The sequence below is a fragment of the Vulpes lagopus genome, chromosome 1, assembly GCF_018345385.1.
Source record: "Vulpes lagopus strain Blue_001 chromosome 1, ASM1834538v1, whole genome shotgun sequence".
Classification (NCBI taxonomy): Eukaryota; Metazoa; Chordata; class Mammalia; order Carnivora; family Canidae; genus Vulpes; species Vulpes lagopus.
The window spans coordinates 45579222-45591381 of NC_054824.1; the positions used below are offsets into that span (position 1 = coordinate 45579222).

At 34.7% G+C, this 12160-nt stretch overlaps 1 protein-coding gene across 1 annotated transcript in view; it reads left to right on the forward strand.

Moving 5' to 3' along the window:
• EYS (eyes shut homolog) overlaps nucleotides 1–12160 on the forward strand; it is a 1534343-nt gene that overhangs the window by 1257803 nt on the left and 264380 nt on the right. The window contains exon 30 of the mRNA XM_041742712.1: nucleotides 10731–10880. Coding sequence (XP_041598646.1) covers nucleotides 10731–10880 — 150 coding nt within the window. The remainder of the gene's footprint in view (nucleotides 1–10730; nucleotides 10881–12160) is intronic.

The window sequence follows — 12160 nt, forward strand, 5'->3', positions numbered from 1 at the left end:
TCAGAGATTAGTTTTTATTACATGCCATGAAGGCGGCACCAGTGATGAGGAGATCATTCGACTGCTGTGCCATAGGCAGTCCTGATGGAAATGTCAGTCAGTAACCAAAGATAGACTTGAACCCAAGTTAGCTGTGAGTTAACTGTTCTGTATTTTGGTTTGACGACAAATAATACCAATGCAATTTTTATTTTCAAGTTCACAAAGTTTGAAAAATGTATATAAAACTGTTTTGAAAAATACAAAGTACTTGGGGTTCCGGGGTGGTGCAGTTCGTTAAGCATCTGACTCTTGGTTTCAGCTAAGGTCATGATCTCAGGGTCAAAGGTCGTGCCCCACTTCAACCACACTCAGCATGAGTCTGCTTAAGATTCTCTCTCCCTCTCCCTCTGCCCCTCTCACTGTCCCCACAGTGTTCACTCTCTCTCTCTCAAATAAATAAATCTTTTTTAAAAAGAAAAATATGAAGTACCATATAAAGGTGTGGTGTTTTGTTTTGTTTTAATGAGAAAAGGTAGGAATCCATGTCACTTTATAGAAATTTCCAAATTTGACCATCTATGTATCTGACTTAATAAACATATTATCTTATTCATCATTTTTAGCCCTATAAGGAATGATGTTGCACTTTACTTTAATTCAAACTGATGACCAGTGAATCTCTCCTGAATGTTTATTTATACATGATCTCAAATCAAACTGTCATTGATGTTTGGGAGTATTCATTACAATAGTTCAAATAGAGAAAAATACCAATTTTTAATGGAAGTAGTACAATAATTATTCTATCTTCAGTATTTCAATGAAGTGATACAGTACCTATGCTTAGAAATTTTTAGATCTAGGGGCACCTCGGTGGCCCAGTCGGTTAAGCATCTGCCTTTGGCTCAGGTCATGATCCCATGGGCCTGGGATCAAGCCGTGCATCCCTGATCACCATGGAGTCTTCTTCTCCCTCTCCCTGACCCTTGCTCATGCTCTCTCTTGCTATCTCTCTCTCTTAAATAAATAAATAAATAAATATAAATCTTTAAAAAAAAAAAAGAAAGAAATTTTTAGATCTACAACCCAATATAATAACCAAGCAAACCAAAATTATAAAAACGGGTACGATATCATTCTTTCCCCCTCTCTGGCTTATTTCATTATTATTCTTTCCTTATAAGACTAAATATATACATATATACTATACAACATATATACAAATATAGGTTATATATAGTTCATAAATTTTAGACTCAAAATTATTAGGGTTATCTCTCTAAAATACCATGATATCTAAAGTTTTAAGTAATCATTACTGTTTATTATTCTAAGCACCATTTTTATAAATTGTAAATCAGGTGATACAATCAGTGATTTCATTAGTATAAATAAAATTCAAGAATTATATATTTTGTAAAGTTTCAAAATATTTTTGAATATTCAAAAAACTTAAGACATAAATAAGTCATTGAAAAAAATTACTACATGCCCTAAAAGCATAAAGAACTCTTTCAAAAGGGTATGTCACACTTTTCTGCTAATGGATTGTCAAATGTCTTTTCAGTGAAACAATAGAATGACTTCCCTTCAATGGCCTAATATTGACATCTTCTGCAGCTTTCAAGTTCTGTCCAAAGGCAACAGAGATTGGATATTATGGGAGAAAAGACACTTTTCACATTTGTCATGTATCACAGAGAGAGAGAGATTCACATTTGCTTGATGTCTTTGGGTTTAATGAGCAATGATGAATTAATTTAATGTGGTATATGGATTACTCAGCCTATAAAGTTTAATGTAAGAATATACATCTAATAGTAGTCATGACTTACTAATTTTCCTTAGTAGTTCTATTTTTGAAAATTTTATATTTGATTTTACTAATTGCCACTATTTTTCCATTTTTTATTATACTTGTGTTTGAAAATATGAAGTCTTTAGTACTTTGAGGTAATAGAAAATATATGTATTGGTCTCTGCCCCCAGTTACTGGCACAAAGCTCTTAAAACCCTTGTAATTTCTTAAGTGACAAGAACAATAGGAGCATCTCTTGTTCTAATATTTGTCTTTGACCTTGTCCCTTGACATCAGGCTCCTGAATCCGTAGTATATTCATAAGTGAGAAAGACAGTAGGAACATATTATGTTCTAATAAGGGAACTCTAGGTGGGCTCCTGGATGACTCTGGTGGCTGCTGGTCACTGAAAGACCAAGCTACTACTAGATGCTTAGAATTTTCAGTACAAGCCCCCCCCCCCCCCCCCACCTCCAGAGAGGGGAAAGGGGCTGGAAATGAAGTTAACAATTAATGATGCTTATAGGAGGAAGCCTCCTCAAAATCCCAATGGTACAGGACTCAGAGAGCTTCCAGATGGGTCAATATATCTCACCAGGAAGGTGATGTGCCCCAACTCCACAGGGACAGAAACTTCTGCTCTTGGAACCTCCCAGATTTTATCCTATGTGTCTCTTCATCTAGCTGTTCTTCTGTATTCTTTGTAATATCCTTTAATAAACTAGTTAGTATGTTTCCCTGAGTTCTGTGAATAACTTTAGCAAATTAATCAAACCCAAGGAGAAATACTTTTGGACCTCTGATCTGTAGCCAGGTGGTGAGAAGCACTGGTGTCTGAAGCTGACGTCTGAAGCATGTGTTGGGGAGAGGGCCAGCAGTCTTATGGGACAGAGGATCTTAACATATAGGGTCTGACTCTGTCTCTGGGTAGATAGTGTCTAAGCTGAATTAAATTGTAGGACACCCAAGTAGTGTCACAGATAATTGCTTGGTGTGGGGAAAAAACTCCACACATTTGGAAACCAGAAGTGAAGTGTTTGTGAGGAGTGAAGGAGACACACGGGAAAGAAAAACAAAGTAGAAAAGTGGGTTTTTCCCTACATAGGAACGTAAAACAGTACTATTTGTGAAAACCAGACAACTCCTCCTTGAGTGGTTTATTTCTAGCTCTTCTCTAAGTGCAGAATATAGGTTTGTGATACAAAATCAGTTGATTCAAAAGTAAAAAAAATCAGCCTATCAAAAAAATATGACCTATATTTCCTGAAGTGGATAATTTGCTATTGAATCATGCAAATACATCAATAACCCAGGCCTTCCATTGCCCCTGCCCCACCACCCCACTACCATCACATGTGACCAACAAAACACTCTGAATTTCCTTAAAAGTATTCTTACATAAAGCAAGAAATTGCTTATTAATAGAATAAGTCCAAATGACAAGTTTAAAACTATATTTATTATATAGCAGACTGTAGGGAGAACTATGCTTAATTGTTTATTTTCATTCCCATTATCTTTATTAAAGCTGCCTTGTTGTGTACTGTGTCACAGGGTAGCTCTGATTCATAATGGGATGTTGGTGTATTTGGATAAGATTGCTCATCCCTGTCCTTGATTTTAGTGGCTGAGCTTCCTTTAAAAATAACTCATTCTTACATTGTACTACATATATCTTGTTTAATGTGTATAATCAATCTTTAAAATTCAGTTTTTTGAAGCTTTGAAAAACAGACCTTGTACATATGGCACAACAGCTTGACCTAAATGTTCAGCTCTCTTATACTCCATATATTGTATTTTTTAAGTCTTATCTCAAAAATATGAGTCTGAAATCATAATGTATTTTAGAAATATTAAGTAATAGAAACTTCTGAGTAAAAATGGAGAAAGGAAGAGGATATCAGACTGTGCCTTAGTGCATAACAAAATGAACCATCCACCCCTCTCCCAAAAAGGAAGGGAAGGTGGAGAACAAGCCAACAATTCCAGAAAAAACAATTTTATGCCATTTTATGATAAAACCTTTTATGTATCCAAGGAGAGAAAACACAAGATGCTGGTACAGAGTGATGTGTTTCTAAATGCGTTCTCATTGCCCCCAGCCTCTTCCCTTCAGTAAAAAGAGGAGTCAAAGGTAATACTAAATTCTTAATTATGCTCTCAAATTCAGAGAAAAGCAGCCTAAGAAATTGAATAGGAAGTCATGGAGAAAATAAGGGAAAACACTAAGGAATAGAAGCCCAAAAAACTGCTAATGGATCTCAGGAGAGGCAGAAAACGTAAAGCTGCATCACCCTCTGTCAGGCACTGGACTAATTTGGGGTGTACAGCTGAAGTCCTCAGAAGTGTGATAAAAACCTAGGTGGGTTGAGTGGGCTCTAGAAAGTAACATTTAGGAGAATCTCAAAAGAGTGATTTTCAACCATGTTCATTATGCCCTTTGCTACTCGTACTTAGTTACCAAATCTTTAATGATGTTGTTTTGTCCAATTTTTCTTCTGCAATATTGATTTAATCTTACTATTTTGTATTACATTTCACTTTGTGTTTCTCTTACTAAATTTATATTCTTAATAAGTTCTATAGCATTAAGAACTCTATGGAAAATCTATTTTTATTTCTTAGATTTTGTATGCCCCTTTCCTATCTTATTTTCTGTTGTATTTTGAATCCTTTCCTATCTTCCTTCCCAACTGATCATCCATAAATGCGAGGATCTCTGTCCAGTCCAATACTGCTATATTGTTTAACACCAGGGGAATCGCCTCTACATTATACTCTAGGCAAATTTTTCTCCTTGGAGTTGATTTTGGTTTTATTGCTATTATATAATGTAATAAATGTATATAATATATATAATATAATTTCTCTTAATACACCTCATAGCTGCAAAAACTAAAATTAACTTATTTTCCTTTGTTAAAGGATAATTTTCAAAAAGATATATAAAATGAACACAAGCCAAATTTTTTAACCTATTAATTAATGAGGGAACTGATAAGATACTACAATCAGTTCAAAGAAGTCAAGAATCAGAGATATATGTATATAAGATTAAGAAATTTTGAAGCAGATTTACAAATAGATGGAAAGCAAGTCTACCTACAGGGAAATAATCAGTTACATTTCACCAGACACAATTAGTTTGCATTGCTGTAGATAAGAATAATTTGAATTATTATTAGTTTTCACCAACTTAGAGTTGTTAAATAGCTCAAAGGTAAAGAAAGGTGAGGAGAACATGAATGGGTAAGCTAGTTTTGGGTTGGTTTTTTTTTTTTTCTACTTCAGATTCTTTCAGAATTTCCCCTGATACCTTTCTCTGAACCATTCTTTGAAACCCAAGTGTTGCTTGTGTTCCACTCTGAGAGCCTGAGACATGAGGGAGAGATAACTTAGGTTTCCTCACATTTCTTATTGAGATGTCAGAGAAACATTTATCTGTGGTTCAGAGATACCTTTAGTTTCACTCTGGTTTCTTTTTTTTTTTCTTTTCAAATTAGTGTGAGCTCTAATATGAAGATATTTCAAGTTTATCTAGATCCCTGAGTATCTCCAAGACCCTTTCAGATGTCCATGACACCAACATTTTTTTCAAAATTATTTTTTAATAAAACTAAGACATGTGCCTTTTTCATCGTGTTGATTGACATTTGCACTCAAAGTACAAAGGTCACAATAGATAAAATCTCGCACACCACTATCATGACAATGCCCCCAGATCATACTCAGTCATTTTATTCTACTCCCCTATGCACTCAAAGTAAAAATGGACAGAAAAATGTCCTAATGGTGTAATAAATGCATTAATTTTTAAAATTCTCTATCCCTATATATATACAACTTTTTAACGTGCTGTACATAAAAGGGAAAATATATATAAGGCAAGTCTGATATATACCAATACAAAATAGCTGTCTTGAGAAAAAGCCCTTGGCAAATTTTTTAAGTTGCTAGTTGAAGTAGCCATTATGAAAACATGACTTGAAAAATGACTAAAAGAAAAAAAGAAAAAAGAAAAAAGAAAAATGACTAAAAGATAATCTATGATTATTCAGACTTGAGTGTTTTGCAGCCATTTTCTCAAAAACTAAGTAAGCCTGTCATTTTAAGGAAAGCAGCTGATGGTATTTGTTTCCCAATGATAAAACTCAAGCTTTCTAGTAAAAATTAGAATTTTGGAAAACGTATTCTTCACAGTGAGCTTCAGAGCTCCAGTATACTTTCTGATGGGTTCAGTAGTAATTGTAATTAATGTGATTGTTTAATATTATATAAAAATGTCAACATTTGAAAGATACCCATGACTCAGTGAATCCACCTTTTTCAGATAACCAATGCATGATGTTACAAAGTCATGTAAGGATAAAATATTCATTGAAAATACAAAAAAAACAGTACACCTGGGTGACTCAGCAGTTAAGCACCTCCCTTCAGCTCAGGGTGTGATCTGAGGTCATGCGATTGAGTTCTGCATTGGGCTCCCTGCAAGAAGCCTGCTTTTCCCTCTGTGTCTCTGCCTCTCTCTGTGTCTCTCATGAATAAATAAACAAAATCTTTACAAAAATAAATAGAAAACAAGAAAAACCAATGGAATTTTAATGTAACAGAGAATATAGATTATTAGTATAGTTACAGATTCCACATTTCAGCTATACTTTAAGGAAGTACCACTTGTTCAATTTGTATATATATAAAAAGACAATCTAGGGGTGCCTGGGTGGCTCAGTTGGTTAAGTGTCTGCCTTTGGCTTAGGTCATGATCTCAGGATCCTGGGATCAAGCCCAACATTGGGCTCTCTGTTCAGCATGGAGCCTGCTTCTCCCTCTGTCCTTCTCCCCATTCATGCTCTCTCTCTCTCTCTCTCTCTCTCTCTCTCTCTGTGTCTCTCAAATAAATAAAATCTTTTGAAAAACAAAATAAAAAGACAATTTAAATAATCCCTTTTTTCCAATTACATTCTGTGTGAGGCTGTGTAGATCATGTACTTCAACCAAAACAACAATTTACAACAAATTGAATATAGAAATGGATATGAGAGGGCAGCCCTGGAGGCTCAGCGGTTTAGCGCCGCCTTCAGCCCAGGGCGTGATCCTGGAGACCCTGGATCGAGTCCCACCTCGGGCTCCCTGCATGGAGCCTGCTTCTCCCTCTGCCTGTGTCTCTGCCTCTCTCTCTCCTCTCCGTGTATTCTCATGAATAAATAAATAAAATCTTTAAAAAAAAGAGAAATGGATATGAGAATCTAACAGCTTTTATTAAGATTAACATTGAAGATGATTGTAAAAGCATAGAATAATCCTCCTCTCACTATTATTTTTGTTTTGGAAAATATAATTACTTTTCACAAAATATGTTACGTAGGTTAATATATAATGGATATTATTATAGTGATGTTTAAATAAGCTAACCAATAAATAATTGAAAATTTTCTGTCTTAAATATTTTTTTTCAGTTTTAAATTCTAATCCAAGAAATACTAAAAGATGCAAACCAGGGTGCCCAGATGGCTCAGTTGGTTAAGTGCCTGATTCTTGATTTCTGCTCAGGTCATGATATCAAGCTCCATGAGCCCCACACCAAGCTATATGCTGGGTGTGGAGCCTGCTTGAGATTCTCTCTCTTCCTCTCCTCCTGCTTGTTCATAAATAAATAAATAAATAAATAAATAAATAAATAAATAAAATGCAAATCATATAAGCAAAGCTCTTTGGGGTTTCTCAATAGATTTTAAGTTTATCAAAGAATCTTTAAATTAAAATAAATATATAATATGATTTTGCTCTAATGAAAAATTATCTCTATATATCTGTGCATTTATCAACCTTTGTATCTGTAGTGATATTCACCAAATATTAATGCTGGACTTTTTGTTTTTAAGAGAGAGAGAGGGCAGCCCCGGTGGCACAGTGGTTTAGCGCTGCCTGCAGCCCAGGGTGTGATCCTGGGGACCCGGGTTCGAGACCCACATCGGGCTCCCTGTGTGGAGCTTGCTTTTCCCTCTTCCTGTGTCTCTGCCTCTCTCTCTCTCTCTTTCTCTGTATCTCTCTATGAATAAATAAATAAACTCTTAAAAAAAAGTGAGAGAGAGAATCTTAAGCAAACTCCACATCCAGCATGGAGCCCCTTGCAGGGCTCAATCTCATGACCCAAGCTGAAATCAAGAGTCAGTGGCTTAACTGACTGAACCACCTAGGGGCCCCTAATGCTGGCCATTTGCAAGAGTTGTAATTTCAGTTTGGTTTAGTATACTTTTGCTGGTATATATTTTTTAAACAATACAATTAATTTAAATAATTTTTATCTTAAAAGATGTATATTCACAAGAACAAATAAAAGAAAAAAGTACGAAAGAGACAATCTCAAAATATTAAAAATATATATTTTACAATTATCTGAGAATTCAGTAAATACATAATGAGAATTATTTGCTATGATGATTTTAGATCAATTGGAAACTAAAAGAGGAAAAAATTTCCTATGGGTGCTGTAGTAAATTACCACACATTTAGTGGCTTAAAACAAGAGCAATTTCCTTACAGTTCTGGAGGCCAGAAGTGCCAAATGTGTCTTATAGGGCTTCAATCAAGTTGGTACTCCTTTGGAAGCTCTAGATGAGAAGATGTTCTTGCCTCCTCCAGCTTTTGGTGGTTGCTTATCTTTCCTTGGCAAGTAGCTGCATCACTTCAGTCTCTGCCTCTATAGTCTGATAGCTCGACCTCTTCCACTATCAGCTCTCCCTCTACCTCCCTCTTGGCAGGACACATGTTAACTAATTCTTGACCCAACCAGATAATCCAGGATAATCCCATCTCAAAATGTTTAATTTAATCACACCTTCAAAGTCTCTTTTGCCATATAAGATTGCAACAATTAGAACATGACTATTTTTGGTGGCATTATGGTGGCTGTTATCCAACCTACCATAACTCCCTGCTTCATATCATGTACAAAAATCAATGCTAGGTACATTATAGATCTTAAACAAAGCTTACCAAAGATAAAATAGCTTTATTATTTTAAGGCAAGCAAAGATATCTTAAAGGTTACATAAAAATCATTAATTACAACTATGAAGGAAATAATAAATAGACCTATGCTAAAATTAAAACCACATGTTCAACAAAACTCACTCTTAAATTGGCAAGACAGTCCACAGAATTAGAGAAAGTATTTTCAATAAATATGGTTAACAAAGAGCTTGTATGCTATACATACACATATGTATATAGACCTAGATATTAAATATATACATAGACATAATTCCAACAATGTAAGAGAAAGCAAACGATCAAATAGAAATGTGAGCAAGAAATGAAACCTAACACTTCGCAAAAGAAGATATCAAAACAGCCACCAAACATGACAATATGCTCAACTTCACTAGTATGAGGAAAATTAAAATTGGAAGCTACAGTAAAATAAACACAGAGTAGTTAAAATCTGCAAAACAATCATACCAAGTGATGGTGAGACTAGATCAGTTGGAACTCTTACTGCTGGTAAGGGGTTAAATCAAAATGGTATTTTGGAAAACTGGCAATAGCTATTAAATTAATCATAAACAATTTAGCTCTTGGTCATATACATAAGAGAAATGCATGTGCTTCATTCAGCACAGAAGACATACACAAGATTATCATTAGCATCATCATTCATAATAACCAAAAACTGGGGTGGAAGGAGGATGCTCATATACAGCAAAAAGATAACTAGATTGTAAATATTCATTCAATTGAATATTCTAAAGCAATGAAAATGAATCTTACCAAAGGTGCTATCTCTCAAACATAATATTGAGCAAAAGCAAATAGACACAACAGTATATATACAATATGATCTCACTAATATGAAATTTTAAATCAAGCAAAATTAACCATAGCTGTTAAACATCAGGATTGTGGTTAACTTTTGGTAGAGGGAAGAAACAAGTGATTGATAAGACTTTTGACAGTGCAGATAACGTTCTTTCTCTTAAGTTGGTGGTATTTGGATGAGTGGGTTCACCTTGTAATAATTCACTGAGCTGTACATTTAATATTTGAGTGATTTTTTAAAATTTATTATTATATTATACTTCAATTAAAAATGTTTAAAAAATGGGATGCCCGGGTGACTCAGCGATTGAGCGTCTGCCCTTGGCTCAGGGCATGATCCTGGTCCAGGGAATTGAGCCCCGCATTAGGCTCCCTATGAGAAGTCTGTTTCTCCCTCTATCTCTGTGTCTCTCATGAATAAATAAAATCTTTTTTAAAAAAATGTTAAAAACTATGTACTTACATAGATGTCTGAAGTTCATTATTAAGTGAAAAGAGAAAGAAGAATAAAGCTCCTTATAGCATTATTTCAATTTTAAAAATAAAACTAGGGCTATATAAATATTCATATGTGTATAGATATATGATAGAAAGGAGTACCTCAAAGTGGGATAAAAGAATGAGCTTGAGGAAGGAGAGTATGTCTTTTTTCTTCTTTATGTATTTCTTTATCATTTCAATTTTTATGAAAGACATTAAAATTAAAATGCAAATAATTAACAATAATAATAAACCAAATTATATAATATTCAACAAGTGCCAGATGCTTCTTATTTATTATTTTAATTATCACAGTACTTCTAATAATTATTTGCTCTCCTCAGCCCATTAGAATGTATGAGAAAACTGAGGCTCAAAATAAGATCATCTTGCTATTAAGAAACAGAATCAGAAAGTTAATCTCATATCAAGGCAATGCTGTTAACACCATGCTATTCTCAGCCTTTAGAAAATTATGTATTATCCTAATATGGTATTATTACATTGAATAATTTAATCACATTCCTACCATCTCACTAAATCATTATTCTTTGAGGGCAGGGATTACATTCGTTGAGAGAATGATTATTATTGAATAAAATATAAATCTCATCACTAATTTCATGTAATGTTTATTTTTAAAGGTAGTGAGAAGAATATTGGACAACACTTTATTCATTTATTTCTTGTGGAAGGAAGGCCCATGGTTAAATATGGATGTGGAAGTTCTCAAAATATCTTGACTCTTTCTGCTAATTATAGCATTAACACAAATGTATTCATCCCCATCACAGTACGGTAAGTCCTCCACAGTAGTTCTTTGAATTATAGTGTTGAACCTTATTTTTTAAATGTTATTTGTATGTATAATAGTCACTCACATTTGAAAAGAAAGACATAAAGGTCCATCTGAAAGTTGTTTTGCCATCATTTTTTTTTCATTTTGATGGATAAAAGTACAAAGTAAAGTATAATTTGATACCACGCAATGGCAATCAAATTATATACAAAATCAATTTCTTTGAAATTATCATGGAGCTGGGGCACCTGAGTGGCTCAGTGGTTGAGCTTCTGCCTTTGGCTCAGGTCATGATCTCGGGGTTCTGGGATCAAGTCCCGCATCGGGATCCCCACAGGGAGCCTGCTTCTCCCTCTGCCTGAGTCTCTGCCTCTCTCTCTCTCTGTGTGTCTCTCATGAATAAATAAATAAAATCTTTTAAAAAATATATCATGGAGTAAATAAACAGGTTAAAGAGTCATGTGGTTCAGCTGAGATTAAGATCTAATTCAGTGCACCTGGGTGGCTCAATAGGTTAAGTGTGGGACTCTTGATTTCGGCTCAGGTCATGAACTCAGGGTAGTGAGACAGAGCTCCAGGTCCTACGATGGAGCCCCAACTTAGTGTGGGGCTCTGTGCTCAGCAGGGAATCTGCTTAAGATTCTCTCTCTCCCTCTCCCTCTCCCCATCTGTCTCCCCCTTTCTAAAAAAGAAAGAAAGGGGGAGGAAGGAAAGGAAAAAGAGAAAGGATATCAAATTCAATTGTTTAACAAAATATCTTTTGAGTGAAAATAGCTGTTCAGAATTGGTAGCGGTGGGGAAGGGACAGAGGTAGTCATTGACTCTGTACAGAAAAAAAAGAGAATCCAGTAGGGGAAAAAAATTGAATATTAAATGGAAATGACTTTCTAGGGCATATAAACTTTTGGAAGGCAGTCTTGAAATTAATTCATACTTCAGAATTAGGAAAACTCAGAAGAGAGAAATGGCTAAATATGATGGTCACATCCCAAGGGCATTACTGGACACAATTTACATGTAGCAGCCAAGAATTTAAAATTCTTCATCAGTACAGCAATCTAGTGATAATGGTCTCTAACGTTACTCTGTGTCAGTTAAAAATAACATAATTGTGTCGAGTTTATATGTTAGATGACAATTGGATACGTTAGTCTGATTAGCAGGAATCTTGGCTAACCTGTGAAGGTCATATAAATCAAATAAGCTTTCCCAGAGTCTGCATCACTCTGCAAATAAAATCAAGAAAATTGACACCAATCTGAAAATGGAAACTCCTTCC